Source organism: Paroedura picta, chromosome 5, assembly GCF_049243985.1.
Source record: "Paroedura picta isolate Pp20150507F chromosome 5, Ppicta_v3.0, whole genome shotgun sequence".
NCBI classification, from domain to species: domain Eukaryota; kingdom Metazoa; phylum Chordata; class Lepidosauria; order Squamata; family Gekkonidae; genus Paroedura; species Paroedura picta.
The window spans coordinates 83,182,295-83,202,268 of record NC_135373.1 but is presented as its reverse complement, the minus strand read 5'-3'; the positions used below and the strand labels follow the sequence as shown (position 1 = coordinate 83,202,268).

The 19,974-nt window shown below is 42.4% G+C and overlaps 1 protein-coding gene across 1 annotated transcript in view; it reads right to left on the bottom strand.

The window, feature by feature from the left end:
- Nucleotides 1-18,995, bottom strand: part of LGR5 (leucine rich repeat containing G protein-coupled receptor 5) — a 96,766-nt gene extending 77,771 nt beyond the window's left edge. Inside the window, exon 1 of the mRNA XM_077338818.1 lies at nucleotides 18,438-18,995. Within this exon, the coding sequence (XP_077194933.1) occupies nucleotides 18,438-18,643 (206 nt within the window). The 5' untranslated portion in view covers nucleotides 18,644-18,995. The remainder of the gene's footprint in view (nucleotides 1-18,437) is intronic.
- Between the last annotated feature and the right edge of the window lie 979 nt (nucleotides 18,996-19,974).

Here is a 19,974-nt window from a genome sequence, read left to right as displayed (position 1 = left end):
TAAAATCTGTGTTGTAATGAACATGTTATGCTGTTCCTTTATTTAATGTCAATTACTATATATTAAAAGTAGAACTTATATTAAGATCCATTTAAATGTCACCTTGCAGCTGTCCATTTTAAATAAAATGTTGCCTTCTTTCACTTCAGTGGCCACAATACAAAACATCCATTGAGTTTTGCCTTTAATGCAGCTGCCAATGCCCAGCCAACTTTTAACAAACCAGCCGAGCGGAATAACAATGCAGCTGCAACATTTTATGGTATTTCTGTTAGTTTTCTTTTGAGACTAAAGGTGTTAATTAGGAATCAAAGAATACAACTCTGCCAGCCCTTTTTCACAGTCTATACCATAGTCACTGCAGTTTTCAGAAGAAAAATAAATCTAATAAAGGGACAAAAATGTTGTTTGTTACACCAATAATATCTACTTAAGACCTTTTGCTCACAAGCTTTTTATGTAGTCTTTTCAGACAGACTGATTTTTTTCATTCTTTTTCTTTTTCTTTCTTTTTTCCTGGCTTTTCCAAATCCTGATTCCAAAGAAGTCTGAAGGAGGTTTGGGGGAGGAACAACTAATAACAGTTTGTACTACCAGTCAAAACTACCAGTCATGTTAGAAGAAATTGATCAACTAGCAGTTTTTCCTGTTAACACATCTACAGCTCTGAATTGTACTATTTATTTCTCTGCCATGTACTGCCAGCTCTGTTGGCATTGGCTATCAAAAATGTAATGGCAGAGCCTATAATGTGTATCAGAGGAATAGCATGCAATTTTAAAGGAAACATTTCAGAAAACGTTAACAGTGTTATTTCAAAAGCACATAAGAGGTCTCATGCAGAATGTTATATACAGTTTTGTTCCTCATATTTTGATAATGCACATTTTTACACTACAGTTTTGACATATGAGGAAGTATTTGCATACCCCACAATTCAAGATACCAGCATGAAGTCATTACCCTTAAAGTTCAGTCAAATTTAAAAGCTTGAAATAAAAGTTTATGAAGTCAGCACTGCTGGAAATTAGTCAAGGTTCCTAGCTTTCCCAGCAAGAGCTTTTACTATGGGATATCCCAATTAGGGGTGTGCGTAAAACACACACACACACACACACACACACACAAACGAACCTGGTAATTTTTTCCAGTTTGTGTAGGAAAATGGAGGAAAAACCTGGCAGTTAAAGGAAATAGTCCATTTAAATGCGTTTTACAAGGTGTAAGTGAATGCCAAAGGCATTTAAAGGGCTTGCTGTCCATTTAAATGTGTTCTACGAGTAGTGAGTTTATCCAGAAAGCATTTAAAGGAATTGGGACTAGTATATCTGAAAGACAGCCTACTAGCTTAGAAGCCTACCTATGATGGTCATCTTCTGAGGCCTTTCTCTTTATGGACTCACCTTCTGAGATTAGGTAGGTGTCAACATTTTGGCCCCTACGTGGTGGAATGAGCTCCTGGAGATCAGGGACCTGTCAGAACTGACACAGTTCCACAGGGCCTGTAGGACATAGCTCTTCCACCAAGCCTTTGGTTTGGGCCAATGACTATAAAACATTTATGCCCCCCCACAACAAAAAAGACACCCCCCTATATAGACACCCACCTGGGAAGATCTACCTGCAGTAATCAGTTTTCTGGATGGAAAGACAATCAATTTGACAATTTGTTAATAGGTTTTTAATTGTTGTATTAATGTTTTATTATTATTTTAATTGTTGTAATTGCTGTTATTATAATCTATATATGTGCCAGCTCAGGATGGTGGTTTAGAAATAAATAATAATAAAAATATTAATCTGGGAGAGGGCCCAGTTGGCCATGGCACCAAAACTCTGGAACTCTCTCTCTCTTATCAAGGAAGGAGGTCTGTCCTCTTCTGTCGCCATCTGCCAGCAGACATTTCTGGTGTTCCTTCAGTGATCTGTCTTTCCTGCCCTATACATTTGTTTATATATTATTAGCTTTTGTTTCAAATTTTTAATGATGTGGAGTTAAATACTTTTAAAGATGTGTTTTTATAATGCTTATTTTACCTGCAAGCTATCTTGGTGTTCCTTATGAAAGCAGAAAGGCTGGATGTAAATTTTGTAATAAATAATTAAGCAAACTGGAAACCCACCTTGAACCCACCTTGTTGCCAACTGCAATTTTGAGGAAAAAAGGCAAACAATTGTTTGCTGAATTGGACATTTCAGCAAACTGTGGTTAGTATTAAAAGGAATGGTCAAACATGGAACATGGAATGGAGGGGAGGAGAGAGAACACCAGCCCCAAATGTTACCTATGGAGGATCATCTAAATTGACCTTATATTTAAACAGGATTTTAAAATGGTACTAGAATTTAATCTGTAGAACTATGCTACCAACATTCCTTTCAGTAGCTGGAAAACAAAATGTTTCACATAATAATGAAATGTACTGCCAAAAACATAAGATAATTATTTTTCTTCATCAGATTATCATATCTTCTAGTATAAAAGTACTACCCCTCCAACAATAATTTGTTATACCCTATAAAAATGTTCTTGGGTGGTCACTGGGCAGGGAATTAATTTTAGAGGAAAACAGTAAACAGAAAAGATATGGCTGTTTTCTGGAAAAATAGATTTTAATTTTATTCACTTTTGGAACAATCTTTTACAGTCACTATATTGTAGAAAATCCAACTAAATCAAGAGCCCAAGGCCAATACAACTAGTATGCAAGACTGACATTTATTTGAATGATTTGAAAAACATTTTCCCTTGAGAAACTCAAAACACAGAGTTAATGCTAGTGGAATATCCAAATGTTTATCTTACCTTTTCTCTTGTCTTCAAAAATGGGAAGAAGTTGGGATGAACAGCTTTTTCCAGCTCTGCCCCAGTTAGGATTTGTTTCATTTTAATCCACAGTTTTCACTAAAATGGTCTTCTGTAAAATTGTGTGGAACTTTGAGGAGCAGAACCATAGTTGCCACTGTCCATGGGAGGCCTGAATATATCCTAGTAATACAATTGGTCTCCAGAATAGACAAGATTAATTTCTGTGCAGAAAATGACTGCTCTAGAGGGTGGTGTTATATCCTGCTGAGATCCCTCCCTTCCCCAAACAGTGCCTTTCCCAGGCTGTACTCTCAAATCTCCACTGGCACATCTAAAATGAACCGAAGAATTAAAGAGGGGAATGCTCCTAATTTGAGAGTATATTTCCACAAACCTATGAACCTCACTGAACTGCTTTATAAGTTTGTGGAGATTCATGGCGGGGCTGCAGTTTGTGGGCCATTTTATTTATTTATTTCTTTGGATTTTTATTTCCCACCACTCCCGGAACTGGCTTGTAGCGGGCTATGAATAGTCCAGAAATCAACCCCCACAATAAACCCCCATTAAAATATCAGACAAGGCATTAAAATTACAACATATAATAAGAAGAAAAAGAAGAAAAAATGGTGGTATAATCCACTATCCATCGCCCCAAAACCACATTCAACTAATATGAGAAATTGTGAGAGGAGAGTCATAACCCTTGCCATAGATGACCCTGGCATACTGCTGCTTAGCACCAGGGGGAACCCCAATTAGATTTTTGACTCAGACTCAACCATAGACCAGGTGGAAGATCTCCATCTTCCAGGCCCTACAGAAGACAGAAAGTTCCTCCAGGGCCCACAGTTCTTCTGGGAGCTCATGCCACTAGGTATGGGCCAGGACCGAACAGGCCCTGGCCCTGGTTGAGGCCAGGCAAGCTTCTCTAGGGCTGGGAACGACCAACAAACAAAGCTCTGTGGGGGGCATAGAGCAACAGACAGTCCCTCAGATATGTGGGTCCTAGTCCGTGAAGGGCCTTGAAGGTCAAAATCAAAACCTTGAATCGTGTGCTGCCCTATCTGGATGCACCCAGTGACAGCTGAGCAGGAGGTGCCATCACTGCGAAGCCAAGCCTTAGTCACCACACAAGCGCAAGGTCAGCATCCAGTCTGGGGTTTTACATGTACCGAAGCAAACAGTCGGGGGTGAGATGAAGAGTGGTCAAGGAATAGCCGAGGTCAGGATCCAGATAAGCAGGGGTAGTCGTCAAAGCCTCCTTCCTTTCGCTCTCTGTTCAAAGGAATCTTCAGCCAACACTGACTGTCCACGTGATGGATGTGAAACAGCTGGCTCTGGTTGCTGTGGCAATGCCTCAGAGGGCCGAGGAGGCGTCGGCAGGGGCATGACCGGCAACCAATGCAGCTGCCTCAGCACAGGCTGGATATTGGCCCTCCAAGATGTTCCTGTGAGGACCCTAGCAGTTGCATTTTGCACCACCTGCAATGTCCTGGTCAAGAAGAAGGGCAGGCCTGAGTACAGCGAATTACAGAAATCTATTCTGGAGGTGACCATCACATGGATCACCATGAACTGGACAACCCCTCCAAAATGGAGGTCCTGTGGCTGGGAGGTAGGAGATGGGAACAGGCAGAGTGCCTACCCACCCTAGCAGGGGCACAACTTACCATCATGCCCCAAGCTAGGAACTTGGGTGTGACCATCGATGCCTTCCTGACTATGGAGGCGCAGGTCAAGAGAGTAGCGAGCCAGGCATTTTTCCACCTTTTGCCAGGCCCGAGAACCTACTGACCATTCCTGGCCCTAAGGAAGCGCGCCTAGCCTTAACCACGGCCAGGGCCTTTTCGGTCCTGGCTCCTACCTGGTGGAATGAGCTCCCGGGTGAGCTGCAGGCCCTGCGGGATTTGCCAGCTTTCCGTTGTGCCAATAAAACGGAGCTCTTCCACCAGGTCTATGGTTGAGGCTGGGGTCAGTGAATCAGGACCATCACCCCCGCCCCTGGGAGTTAGAAGTGTACATCGCTCCCTTCCATTATCTTCGTTATTTAGTAGGGGTTATTTAGTTGGGGATTTTCTGCCGTCATGTTGGTAATTTTTAAAGTTTTTTAATGGGGATATTAATGGGGTTGAGACTACGGTGACCCGCCTCGAGCCTATAGGGAGAGGCAGGAAATAAATTTAACAACAACAACAACAACAATAATAATAATTTGTCACAAAGAAAGATTCATGAGCTGGTTCATGCCCATCCCTACAGAAGACCATAACTGTACACTTGTACAGCACAGAAACGAACACACACAGTGAGAGAAATGGGAGGTGAAAAAGGGGTCAAAACCATGGGTTTACATTACATCTGACTCATGTCTAAACTTAAGTTGTGTAGTAAAGTTGCCAGCTAGTCTGGCATGGACCAAGATTTCAATTTCCGAGAAAAGCTGGAGTAGCATAAAGTCAAGCAGTGGTACAGGGAGGTGATATGTGAAATGTAGAGGAGAATTTCCAGTTCCACAAAGTCAGTTCTGGCCAGGAAAAAGGCAGAAAAGAGCATGCAATCCATCAAGCATACATTCTGCATTCCTTATTTCCACTTAAATTCACTGTTGAATTTCTATCGCTGTGGGTTTTCTTAAGTGTAGCAGAAACCATGTAGTGTGAGATAGTTGGAGAATACAATTTTTCATTGTTGAATTATAGTCTCTTGGTTTATTCACACAAAAAAGTGACACTTGCTTTTTTTGTATAAACACATTTCACCTCATGTACTTATTTGTGTGAATAATGCATATTTGTCTACATCACATATCTAGCATGACAGCTACCAAAATGTGTGTATTGTTCATTTAAATATGGAAGGATATTGTAGCAGTCTTGACAGCTGGATGCCACAACTTTGATTTCTCAGCATATAAATATATGTTAACATTATTGAATGTCCAAACTTATTTTTGGTTGTGCTGCACAATTCCTTTCATACTGAAGATAATTTGAGTTGAAGAATGCAGCATCATTACCCTCAAAAGTCAAACATTTATGAATATGTGCTCACAAATATTTGAAGATAAGAATACCGTACAGCTATCATTGCTCACCAGGAAGTTTCCCAGGAGGCTGCTGCACTGGAAGGTGGATAGCAGATGAAGATTCTCCCCCACACATCTGGACAACTCCAGAGTCTGCCCCCCCCCCAACGCTCATGGAATACTTCTGCTCCTCTCCCTCCTCTTGCTGCACCAGAACAGTCCACCTCCTTAAGGGAGAATTCAGTGGCAATAGCAGGGATTAGTGATGTGCAAAGGAAAGAAGATTCAGACCATTTTCAATGTGATCCAAATCAATTCAGATCAAATTGATTTCTATGAATCACCTATAGTGTAGTTTTGATTCAGCCAAATCAGTTCAGTGCCATGGAAACCAATGGCTCCATTCAAGTCTATGGGGATTTTCTCCTATCTTTTCCGGTCTCTAAGGGGTGGGGTTTGAGGTAGAGGCACCAACCTTACAGCATAGCTGCAGGAGCCTCTCCTCAAAATAACCCCCAAGTTACAGAAAGATTGGGCCAGGAGTCCAGTTCTAGGAGTGTCCAAAGAGGGTGACCCATCCAATCTCCATTATTTCCTATGGTGAGAACAGACTAGAGCACCTGTTTTTTTCTAATCATAGGAAATAATGGAGGTCAGATGGGGGCACCCTCTTTGGGTGTCCCTAGAATTGGACCTCCTAGTTCAACTTGGGGGTTAAGTTGGTGCCTCTAACTCAAAAAGCTCCCCTAATGCTCGGGAAAGTCTAAAGGGAGGACTTTCCCCCCTTTCTCTTTTCCTTTGCTTTAGGATGCTTTGGGCTGATCCTACTTTGAGCAGGAGGTTGGATTACATGGCCTGTATGACCCCTTCCAATTCTATGATTCTATGATTCTTTAGAGTTTAAATGGCCACTTGCTGGAATTTCTGAATAACAGCAATTCATGATTTGGCAATTTGAGCAAGGTTGATTAGACTATTTAAACATATTGAGAAATGGAAGTTCAGATCATATTCGTCTGATTCATGCCCAAATCAAGGCTGATTCACGTACTTTTTGGCCAGATCAAATAAAATTACACATACTTAGCAGGGATTGACTGAAAGAAGATAGGCCCAAAGCAATGGCACAGGTCAGTTTAGATAGGAACATACAACCCTCAGACTTTCGAGCACAAGCTTCAATGAATCTAGCCCGATTTTGAAGTTTGCTTTTGGGACCTTGTTCCTCCCTCTTCATTTCTTCATCATTTTCAGTTCCAACAGTTTTTGTTACACTGCCTGCTTTCTTTTAAGCCTGCTTTCCTTTTTATTGCCTCTCTTCATCTCACTTTTCCCTATCTTCTGTCTTCCTCCTGCCCCTGCAGCCAACTCCTGCTCAGCTGGGTCTGTCCAGTTTCTTTGGTCACAACTGTTTAGCTCTCTCCCAAGCAAGCCTGTCTTGCAGTCTGTGCATTGGGTCTGGCAGCCTCATCAGGCTACCTGCCATGGGTACTACTACAGGTCATTCCCACACTCTTAACTGGAGGAAAAGTACTTGATATAAATTTTGCTGCCCAGAGAGGTCAGAAAGAGTGTGAGTGTGTGCATATGCATAAAAGCACTATTTACAGTGCAATCCTCAGCATGCTTTTTCACTAGGGCTTAATCCCTAGTAAGCATATTTAGTATTTAGCGCTGAAATAGTAAAAACACTTTCTGGGGAGTCCCACTGAATGAGCCAGCTTGGTGTAGTGGTTAGGTTATGAGTGTGGACTTCTAATCTGGCAAGCCAGGTTTGATTCCCCACTCTCCCACATGCAGTCAGCTGGTTGTCCTTGGGCTTGCCACAGCACTGATAAAGCTGTTCTGACCGAGCAGTAATCTCAGGGCTCTCTCAGCCTCACCAACCTCACAGGGTGTCTGTTGTGGGGAGAGGAAGGGGAAGGCGCTTTAAGCCGCTTTAAGACTCCGCTGGTAGAGAAAAGTGGCATATAAGAACCAACTGTTCTTCTTCTGCATAAAATGGGTGTTATGTCTGAGAAGACCTGCTCAGGATTGCACAATAATAGAATAATCCTAAACAGGTCTACTTGGAACTAAGTCTCACTTTATTCAATGGGGTTTACCCCAAGAAAAAAAGTATTTAATTTGCCATTGCAATTCATTATAAGAGCTTGCAAGGTCTTTGATTATTTCAACAAAAGAAAAAATGACACCTATGGTAGAATTAACTCACAGTATATAATTATGAAATTCAATGGTTCAAACATCTTCTGTATAACTATTCTTGTCTCTAAAGGCAGTTCTTTACAGACTGACTGACTTTAGATAATGTCAGTAGAAGCCTCTTGTCTAGGGCTATTGAAGTTAATTAGGAATTGTCAGAGGCCAGAGGTGAATATTTTAGATGAAACATTTTCTTTTTCCATGTTCTTTTTTCCTGTCCATTTTACAGGAAATAATCCATGACAATAATCTCACAAGGCAGCAGGATTTTTTGTTTTCATTGCATTGACTAAATAGAGTGAATGATGGTCACATTTGGAATGCTGAGTACTGTTTTATTGTACCATCTCTAAAATAATACAATAGAGCTGGAAAATTGTACAAAAGGAAACAGAAATCGTTAAGAGATCTAAATATTTTTTCTCCAAGGCTAAAGCATTTGGGTTTTTTCAATTTTAAAGAGGAGGATATGGGAATGCAAGATAGATATTCATAAAATGATGAATGAGGGGACAGTGAATATAGATAGAACTTTTCTCTCTCCAAAATAGTGCAACTTGTCATCACACAGTTAAATTAAGAAACAGTACAGGTATAGCACAATTTCCTGGGAGTAAGCTTTATTAATTAGAGCAGGGCTTACTTCTGAGGAGATGCTGATACTAGCCACTTCAGCTGAACCCTAACCCTAACCCTAACCCATGTTGAGCTCAAAAACTGAGTACTAAGACAGAAGGTCACTGTAGAATTATTTTTCCTAGGGATGTTTCAGCTCCCCAATCTGCCCCGACAATATAAATTTTAGATTGGTGTATAAAATATGTTAGCCAAAGTAGCACTGGGGTGCACTGAAGATGAGGGAATGGCCAGTTGTATGAGCTAGCTGAGTTAAAGTCCAGGCCCTCTGTCTCTGAAGCTATTGTATTGTCATTGTGCTATTGTGTTTCAGGAAACAAACTGTAAATTCAGTTCTCCTGGTTACACTCATTCTATTCTGTTATGTTATACCAAAATTGGCCCCAGACTCTAAAGCAGGCAAATACGTTATGACTGAACGAAGTACAAGGTAGCATAAACTGCCATACACTACCCTACACATTCACTTGGATGTAAACCCCATGGTTTTTAGTGTAAATTATGTTCAAGTATGCATTAGTGTAATAAACAGAGAAAGAATGGATGGAGGTGTCACAGAGTACATAAACAGAAGACATTCTGAACTGTGGCAAATGGGTTGTGATTTTAATTGTAAGCTTTTGAAAAGCAAGCTGTGCTGGAGAAAAGGCTGAGTTAACAAGGGAACGCTTGAAGAAACCCTAATCTCAACTGGCATGTTGACTGGGAAGGTCACATCCATGCACGCGTTCTCAGCTGGAGTTGGGCTCCCTCTGTCAGTCCAATTGTCCTCTGCACTCCAGACACTAAGACCGACTGAAGGTGCCTTCACTGTGCCAGTTCCTTGTATTTTACTAGTTTAAAGGGAGTCCCCCCCCCCAGCTTGCATATCATTTCCACAGAGCAGTCACCACAAAAAGGAACATTGTGCCTGTAGGTACCTTTTCAATTCCTCCCCTTAAAGGCACAAAACCCTGAATGAAAACAACACATAGATTTATTCTTTACTATTGATGTTTAGCAAGTAGGGGAAAGTGACAAGTATGATAAAAAAATGTTTCAGATGTATTTTAACAATTAAAAGGAAATTCAGTACATTAAAAAAACAACTTGAGAAATGCCAATTGCTAGTTTTTCACAAAAATCAAAAAAGTAAACTGATTTTTATAAAGCAATCATCCAATCCATCCACCATAATCTAGGCTTAAATTAAAGGGACCACTTCATCCATAAAATGCAGTGATTACAACAATGCACTAGTCTAAACTGAACAAAGCAGGAAGGCAGCTAGAAGAGTTTTCTAGCCTGAACTTATGTTAAATAAGAATACACCATTGAACTTACCTTTATCTTTGTATGTTACAAACAGATCTTTGTTACATAGAACAGCTTGTATTATTTTTTAAATTTAAAAGATTCTTATATATCAAAGTTTTAATAGAGAACAAGAATTTACTTTTGCAAGATAATACACAAGCATAACAATTGCAATCACATAAGAAACATTCATCAGACTAATAATAATCCAGTATTATGGAATACTTTGGCAGTTAAAGAATATAGACAACCTTGTTATCTCCTTCCACTTGAAGCTAAAGGCTTGACTCTTCTGTTAAATGTCCCAGCTATAAATATTTGTTGTTGTTGTTGTTGTTGTTAGTGCAAAGTCGTGTCCGACCAATCGCAACCCCATGGACAATGATAGGGATCATCAAAAAGGTAAAAGGTGAAGATTTCTCCCCAAAACATAACAAGTAGAGGGCTCCCTCAAACAGAATGAACATCTGGCCACTGGTGGTAAGAACAATGACAAAAGGACTTTCATGTCCATATGCATCAATTTAATATGCATGAGTTTTCAGCTCATTAACAGTAAAGATATGCAAGGAACAAATAACACAAGGCAGATCTGTTAGGAAGACAGGCCAATTACCTATCCTTGACTAGCTGTTCCACAAAAGTCCATTAGGCTACTCTAAGACTAAGTAGCGCAAAGATCTCAATAAGGTTTCTTCTCTTAAGATAGTGAATTATGCTCTGTGTAATAAAAACAGGAATTATTTGTATAATTTTAAGAATAAACTCTGCAATCCATTCCAGTAATTTAATATTTTCTTAAAAACCTGAAAAAAAATCACGCTGATATTTATGACTTTGTCACCAACTTGTCTTCAACCAGTTACTTAAATTCCACCATTCATTACCTAATGAATAGAAATGGTGAGGTTTTCTTATAGCACCACATTGTTAGGGCTTTTAATGGACATTCCACATGTAAAACACTTGCAGATCCTGGATCATAGTTTTTCCTACAGCACACTGATAAGAAAACATCATATATGTAACTAGAAAGAGCCTCCCAATTCAGAGTCCTCAGTCAGATATCATGTAAAATTTACATTTATCAACAGGAACAATGTGTGTGCTTTTAGGCCTAAAGTAAATAGGAATCAATTACACTTTAAACATTAAAGGCCGCTTGATATACAAATGCGTAACTACCAACAAAAAGACATGTTTTAATATTTCCATTCTGTAATATAATCAAAAACAAACTGTACAGTTGATGCATTTGTGGTAGTCATATTCATTCAACTGTGGCCACATCATGCTCTGTAAACAAAAACTAAAATTAAAAGACACGACTAGATTTTCTTCTTTTTATTATTTTCATTTAGGTACCTCTCCATTAGTTTTCTCATCCATGAATGCCTTTTGATATTAAAATGAGGTGCATCAAGCAGCCTTGCTTTATACATGAATGGGGAAGATGATGATTTAATGCTTGTATTTGCACTGGCAAACATATTTATAGGTCGGCCTGGGCATATGTCTAGGCCCCCCCAATGGCCATGCAGCTGCCTTGGTTGCTCTCTCTGCTGTTGCCTCAGCCACAATAGCAACTTAATAGGCGAGAGAAAGAATGATCTCCTCCAACTGCCACACGTTTGCCCTTGGGAGGCTGCAACTGAGACAAGGGGACACGCAGAGGAAGAAGGGATACTGCACAGAACTGCTCACAGCCAACAGCCCCAGCCTGTCAGCTGGCTGGCATGTGAAAGGTCAGCAAGGTGGGTGGCACATGGTACCCCCTCTCATTCTATGACTCAGTCTTTCTTTGCTGCCAGCAGAGAGCACACATGCACATCCTGAGCAGCCAGCAGCTATTACTCTCTGGTTGGCTAGTATGCCAGGCTGCAGCTGTGTGAGAAGGCACATACAACTGCATCATATGCTTTTTCTCTCCTGTATTCTCACATTGTGCTGATCCTCACAGCAAGCAAATCACAGGTGACAAGGTTTGCCAGCCTCCCTGCCCCAGGCCCCACCCCCACTGACAATCCGTTGAATGTCAGAGGAGGGACTCAGCAGAAGAGAGGATCAGCCTGCAATGCTGGTGATATGGCAACATCTTTTCCATGTATACCAAAAGTGACATCATGTTGGTGACATCAAGGAGATGTTCTATTATTTAGGCAAAGAAACTGTATGGTAGAAATCGTTTTTATCCTAGAGTTTTTGATGAAAAAAACAAAACATCATTGTGAAGAAGAAGAAGAGTTGGTTTTTATATGCTGCTTTTCTCTACCCGGAGGAGGCTCAAAGTGGCTTACAGTCGCCTTCCCTTTCCTCTCCCCACAACAGTCACCCTGTGAGGTGGGTGAGGCTGAGAGACCCCTGATATCACTGCTCGGTCAGAACAGTTTTATCAGTGTCGTGGCGAGCCCGAGGTCACCCAGCTGGCTGCATATGGGGGAGTGCAGAATTGAACTCGGCTCACCAGATTAGAACTCCGCAATCCTAACCACTACACCAAACTGGCTCTCGTTTTGATGTCACAAAATGATTGCCACTTCAGTTGCACATTGGAAGTGACATCCCCATGGTGCCAGCAATGTAGCCTGGGCTTCCTGGTAATTCTCACTCAGACACACACACACACACACCCTCCAGTTGCCAGAAGGAAGGACCTAGTAACCAAAATGCGGCCACAACGTACATGAGTTGAACAAAAAATGAGTCCATGCGAGGCAGAAAATGTAAATGAAAGGATTCATTCCATAAATGATAATATATTTTATTTATTTTTAAATAGAAGCTATTTGATTGTACTAGTAAAATCTCTTAGATGGAGGGACCTGGGGACCCTACAGATGACTGAGGTACGCAGTGGGGGGAATAAAGGGGATCCCAATGTTTGTCCAAGGCCTTACACTCGCTAAGACCATTCCTGTGTGTTTACCTGTCATCAGCACAGAAGACTGGAACTAAAACTATTGACTATACTGTGGTTCAATCACAACAAATTATGGTTTGGGTATCCAAATGACAATTGAAGCAGCTTTCATTTCCCACTCTCTCAGCTACCAGTTCACACATTACTGGGATCCCACACGCACATTCTGGGATCCCTACTCTGTGTAGCCACAGAGAGCCAGCTTGGTGTAGTGGTTAAGAGTGTGGACTTCTAATCTGGTGAGCTAGGTTTGATTCCCCACTCCCCCATGTGCAGCCAGCTGGGTGACCTTGGGCTCACCACAGCACTGATAAAGCTGATCCAACCGAGCAGTAATATCAAGGCTCTCACGGCCTCACCTACCTCACAGGGTGTCTGTTGTGGGGAAAGGAAAGGGAAAGCGACTGTAAGCCACTCTGAGACTCTTTCGGGCAGAGAAAAGCGGCATATAAGAACCAACTCTTCTTCTTCTTCTAACAGTCAGATATGAGTTACAAGTACTCAGTTCTTGCACATGTGGTACACAGTTAGGACTGGAATACAGAAGTTTCCCCAGTCGGCCAAATATTACCTCAAGACTGTTTCTGCTCTGATAAGTGGCATGAAGGGGAAAGCAGAACTGAGCACTATGAGAACAAGAATTGTTGAGAACCAGCATGTCACATCTGTTATATAGGGAAGGAGGGCCAGAACCAACCATTTTACACCATAATGTGTGAATTGGATCCATGATCACTCCCATTTCCATGATGCAACAGTATTTGCAGGCAGAGCAATAGCCCTAACTATATTTGCTGACTGACACAAAACCATAATTGGTTGGCAAACCATAGTTCAGGTTTGTTGGCCAGTTACAAATATGGTTTATCAATTGAGGCATCACACCAAAACATACTTAAGTTTCCTCAGCCATATTTTGAGATGATAGCAGGACTGAGCCAGTGCTAGAAAACATTTACAAGTATCACATACTTAAGCATCAATCCTCAAAAAGATTTCAAAATATTTTTAGCACTTGGCATCCACAATTTGTAAGGTTTACTTATTACTCATATTTTAGCCATTGATGACAGAATGCAGGTGTTCTAAATCTATGCCATCATATAACTATGCATTCAAATTCTTTGTAAGAAAACAAAAATACATCATCCTGTAAAGATTCAGTGAGACAGCTAAACATAAGAAAATTGCTATTCCACCAAATGTTCAATGCTAAAACTTAAAAACAAGGTTCTTTTTTAAATTTAAAGCTGCAATTCATAATTTCCAAGAGTTCCCTCTCATCTGTTTTCGTATAAGTCAATTTTGGTCTGTCAGTCTTGTGCAATTAACACCAAAATATGTGTACATTTATTTAGGAACACATTTCAGTAAAACTTCTGAATAAATATGCTATAAATATTGCAAGTGTTATATTCAAGTAAAAGAGTTCTAAAGTCAACATGTTTAGGATTAGGATGTAAGGCACACCAAGTACAGGAGAAAGTGACATGTCTTGCATTTGCAATAGGTCAGACAAATACAGTGCCAAGTGAGACTTGCATCAACTAATTTTTAAATGTAGGTAAGAACCCTTGCCATATGGACCTTAAGACAGAAATTACTTGGAACAATCTTCATAGCCTATCTTCTACCTTCAGTATAATAGGAAGGTATTGAAAAGTACATATTCAGCCCATCTCGTTTACAGTATAGTTCTCTAAGTGGAATGAGAACAATGCAGTAATAAAACAAAGTATGTGATATGGAATGTCATTTAGTAATTATGCCCCCGCCCCATTCTGAACTACATTTATAAACAGTAAACAAATCGGTGCTCATTTACAATAAAATGAATTGATATTAGTTTACTAGCAGTTTGATAAAATAGTATCTTATAAAATGATACTGCTAAGGCTTAACAGACATTTATCACTTTGCATTATGTTTAAAAAAAACCCTTACCTGTTTGTCATCTTGCACCACTATAAGTGAGAGTAAATGACAGACTTAAAATTCCACAGAATTGTAATACAGCATTCCCCATTGAGGTGGGAGAGAAATTCTCCCATACCAAAGGGTTTAAGGAAGTCTCTAATATAAAGGTTGCCACGTATAGCGGATATATGGGTTATAAACTGTCAGAAGTCTAATCTGTGATCCTGAATTCACACCCTTGGGAATGTGATCCATTGTAATCAGTTGGACATTATCTAAATATGTTGATGGATCAGATTTATGGAGCAATGAAAATGAGTGTTCTCTACTCAAAATGCAAAAAGTATTCATTATTGTACTATATTATAAAAATGGGGGTGGGGGGTTTGCCAGGTAGGGTATGAGTATAATAAATAAAGATAATATACTTCCACCATCTTATCATTACAAAGGTACTTATTAAGACAACTTTGTGGAATTACCTACTTTTACACTTCACCATGAGATACCAGAAGTGGGAGCTATTTAATGGAACACAGTATTTTTCTATTTACATTTGTCTTTATTTTCTCCCTTTCTAAGACACGCATTACTAAGTCAGAGACATGTTCACAGAGTAAGAGCTATTTATTATGAAGAATGCCCGGACACAAAAGCTTATATCCAGGATTAAACTTTGTTGGTCTTAAAGTGCCACCAGAAAATTTTTTGTTCCAATCATTGTGTGCTTCTTATTACAACACCCTAACATTTAATATTAACATGTTATAGATACTAGACAGTTGAACCAAAGTGATCTTGTCCTGGATCAGAGATACATCCTTTGTCTTTTCCAACAATCCTATTGCTGTATTTCCCAGTCTTTATTGGCAACTGCATTATTTTATCGACTTCTGCTCTCGGGTATCTAGATAGAGATCAGTTAAAAATTAAATCAAATTCTATAGTTCAAAGCCTTGCCCCCAGGATCAAAGGTAAAGATAATAGCCATTAGGTCCAACAAAGTTTCTGTTGTTATCTCATTTTAATTATCCTATAAACAATCTGAACACCGCCCGTGGCGCCACGGGCGCCACGGACTAAATAAAAGAGTAAGGCGTTCTGGGGCGGGATGTGTCCGGGATGAGGAAGGGTCCGGATTGGACCCTTCCTCATGACAGACAATCGGAGGGAACAATCGGCAGGCGCGAAGCGCCTGCCGATTGCTCCCTCTGATTCCCAGCCCCAGCAACTGCGAGCCGCGCGCAGCGCGGCTCGCAGTTGCTCCTGGCCTGACGCCCGAGGGAACCCACGCAGGCCGCAGCCCCCGCGCACCACCCCCTCGCCCCCAACTTACAATGGTCTCCGCCGTCCTCGCAGCCGCTCCCGGTTCCAGGAAGAAACAGTCCACCAGCGGCCCTGCCAGCAAGCGGCCCGATGTGCGGGCGCGGCTCGCGGGCGCGGCTCGGGCGCGGCTCGCGGGCGCGGCCCGGGCGCGGCTCGCGGGCGCGGCCCGGGCGCGGCTCGCGGGCGCGCCTCGCGGGTGCGGCTCGCGGGCGCGGCCCGGGCGCGGCTCGCGGGCGCGGCCCGGGCGCGGCTCGCGGGCGCGGCCCGGGCGCGGCCCGTGCCGGTCCCCAGCCTCAGAAAGGTTGGGGACCACTACTTAGGCAGAGAGCCGCCGCCCGACAAGGTCAGTTTCTAGCGCCCGCTGTATTCGGCATACAGCGGGCTTAATTACTAGTATATCATAACACATTTGTGTAAATATATTGTACCTATTCTGAATGGGTAATAGCATATCAATGTTTATAAATATTTTATATCCCATTTTATGATCAACAAGTGATGTAACAATTTTTTTTTTGGAAAGCAACACACTCATGACATTATGCAAGAAACAAACGCGGTTTCTATGAAACATGCTGCAATTCCCATTCTAAGAAGCCCAAGTGAACAAGGTTTTGACTCTGAACTGAGATCCCCATTTGCACAGCACTGCTACAAGACACACTAAAATAAAGCCAGTGTTAACAGCATACAAATACTGAGAATCTACAAAGGATAATATTTCCCCAGCTTGTAAGATAATCACATTTTATACATTAATTCTTATGTGAAAAGTTCTATAAGAAAAATGTTCCAACACGGAGAGGTATTTAATACTTCTCAACAGTATTTTCTTTATAGCCAGGCTCACAAAATTCACTGCTTACATATGTATGCTGTTTGTACATGAAAGGCAGGTGATTTATTATTGTGGCCAGATATCACACTTGTACAGTCTACATCTCCAGACAGCGAATATATATCACATAAAGTATGTTGTAGAAATATACAAAGAATCCCAGACCTCAAAAGAAATGAGTGGACACCAGTGTTCTTCAATGATTTGGTAATTCACAGTGCCATTCTAATCAGACTCACATCTTTCTCAATCTACTGCAGTCAATGGTCACTGCCAGGTATAACTCTGATTAGGACTGCACTATCATACAGTTTTGTTGGGATCACGGATAGTCTGCATTCTAATGGCATTGTTCATGAAGATGGTTCAAATATGTGTGACTACAATTGACATGGAAGAATTCATTGTACATTGAAAGTTCCACGTTGGTGTCCAGGCATCACATTTGAGATGTTTGCACCAGAAAAATCATGACCCAAGCTTTCTACTGCTGGGCTGCCATAATATGGCAGACAGAGGTAAGTGTCTGTTTGGCTAATATTATAGAACCACACTCTAAAGTTAGATCATTATTGTGTCATTGATACAACCCTTCTTTAATCTAAATCCCAGGGATTGGACATTTTATTTAACTATAAGTGATGTTAGCAAACACAGGTTTCAATGCATTTTGCACAGTTATTGAATGGTCTCTGTATTTTTCTGGATTGCATAAATTTATCCTGTACATTCCTGAATTTCATGACACTTTGATCTTGCTTATTTGTTTCCCCCTCATATGTTGTAGATAAAATGGCAATAATGGAGATCTAGGACATGAAAGTTTCTGATGGGCCAACAACAACCCTTTAAGCTCTAGGAATATCTACAGTTTTTGCAGGAAACTTTCTCAGTATCTCAAGAAGTAACCAAACTTCAGGGATACACTCCTGAAGTGTTTGTCTATGGTTACTAAATTCCCCCATCGTTAGTTGTTTTAGAAGTGGTTGCTCATTTATTTTATTTGTTATCCCCTTCAATGCTTGGATCAATTGGATTTCCCAGGAGATCTCCTCAGGTGCCATCTGGGACTCAACCTGGAACCTCATTTGATCCTTAGCTAACAGGAATTTGGGGTGATCCCTGCCAGCCAGGACCGAAAGCTGTAATGGAATTCCTGCGTTTCCCATGAAGAGCCAGGAACGGCTGTGTGGTGTAGTGGTTCAGAGCTGCTGCAGCCTCTAATATAGAGAACCAGGCTTGATTCTCTACTCCTTCACATGCAGCCAGTTGGGTGACTTTGGGCCAACCACAATTGTCTCAGAGCTCTCTCAGCCCCACCTACCTTACAGGGTGTCTGTTGTGGAGAGAGGAAGGGAAAGGTGTTTGTAAGCTGCTTGGGGACTCCTTCGGGTAGTGGAAAGCGGGGTATAAACCCCCTAAACCTCCTCCTGGCCCGCCCCTCCCGCACACCGAAACTTACAGGTAGGAAGTGAAGATGCTGAGGTTGGCGGGCACGCTTGTGAGGCCCAGGTCCGAACAGTCCACTCTCACCAGCATGCCGTCGGGCTCACAGTGACAGGCGGCCGGGCAGCTCCGCTGGCGTCTGGCAGGCGCCGCGTCCAGCCCGAGCAAACCGAGGAGAAGCAGCGCGCGGGCGGTAGCCACCGCCGCCGAGGCGGTGTCCATGGTGCCAGGGTCCGGGGGTGGCGGCGGGGGCGCGGTGGCTTTGCTGGACAGCCGAGGGCGCCGCTGTCATCCCCCGGGGTGGTGGCTGGAGGGTGCCGAGAAGCGTTGCCGGCTCTTGGCTGGACGCGGAGCCTTCCTTCCTCAGCTCGGGGAGATGCGGAGGGCTTAGCGCTGCAGACGACGAAACCGGCGCGTCTGTCCCTGGACCCTGCGAAGCAGCAGGGACGCCGCTGGCGCGCTGCTCTCTGTGGCAGCATCTCAGTTTACGCGCCGCTTTAAAGAGTTGGAGTCTGAACCGCGCGCCCCCACTGACGTCGCCCAAACGTTGCCCGTCGCGGCGCTTCCCCAGCTCCTGCCAGCGCCTGTGGGAGGGCTCCTGGGAGCCAGGAAGCGCGCGGAGGGGCGGGGTTTGGGCTGGTATCGCTGAGCCCGGCAACGCAAGATGTGCGGGGCGCCGCGAGGCAGGGAGCGGAGGGCGGCAAGCGCGCAGGCGCGCGCTCCGGGGGGGGGGGGGGAGGCGCTGTTTGTTTCCTCTTTGAGCCAAATGGGGGGAAGGGGCCGGTTTGGCAACCGCTCAGGCCCCTACGGTGGCCACAGTACATCGCTAATGATGAAGCGCGTCTCCCTCGCCTCGCGCGCAAATTACCTCACGCCCAGTAAAAATAAACAGAAGTCTTGTGATACCTTCAAGACTGACAAAGTTGTGTTCTCGTTTAAGCTTTTGTGGACCAGAGCCCACTTCTTCAAACGCATTGAGTCACGACCAAACCTTTTATGCAGGACCAAGGGGGGAGATAGGAGGGGGTGGGCGACAAAAACAGGCAGGTCAAGAGGCCACGGTGTAGCGTGATGTGTAATTATGTCAAATCCAAATCTATTCAAGAAAGGTACCGAGACCGTGCACTACTTACATTCATCTCATTAGCACTTGTAGTGGGCAAGGGAATCCCTGGTTTTGCTAAAAGTTAGTGAGCTTTAAAAGAAAAAGATACCTTCAAGTCTCTCCAGAACTGCAGGATGGGAGAGAAGTATAAAGAAAGAATGGGTGTATGTATGACAAAAGTGATGATCTTGTTTGGTGGTTGTGACATTTTCACTATTTAGGAAAGATACTTATCAATATGTTTGTGTGAGACTTTAACTTCTGTCACTGAAAGGTATTGTCTCTGGAATAAGGAACTTTCATGACAATCTGCTTTAATGTAATAAAAAGGTTTATTAAACTGTTCAACATAAAGGTTTAGTAATCCATTCATAGACTGCTCACAAGCTGTTACTTCACACTCTAATCACAGCATGCTTGTGTCACTAAGCATCATATATGACTGTTC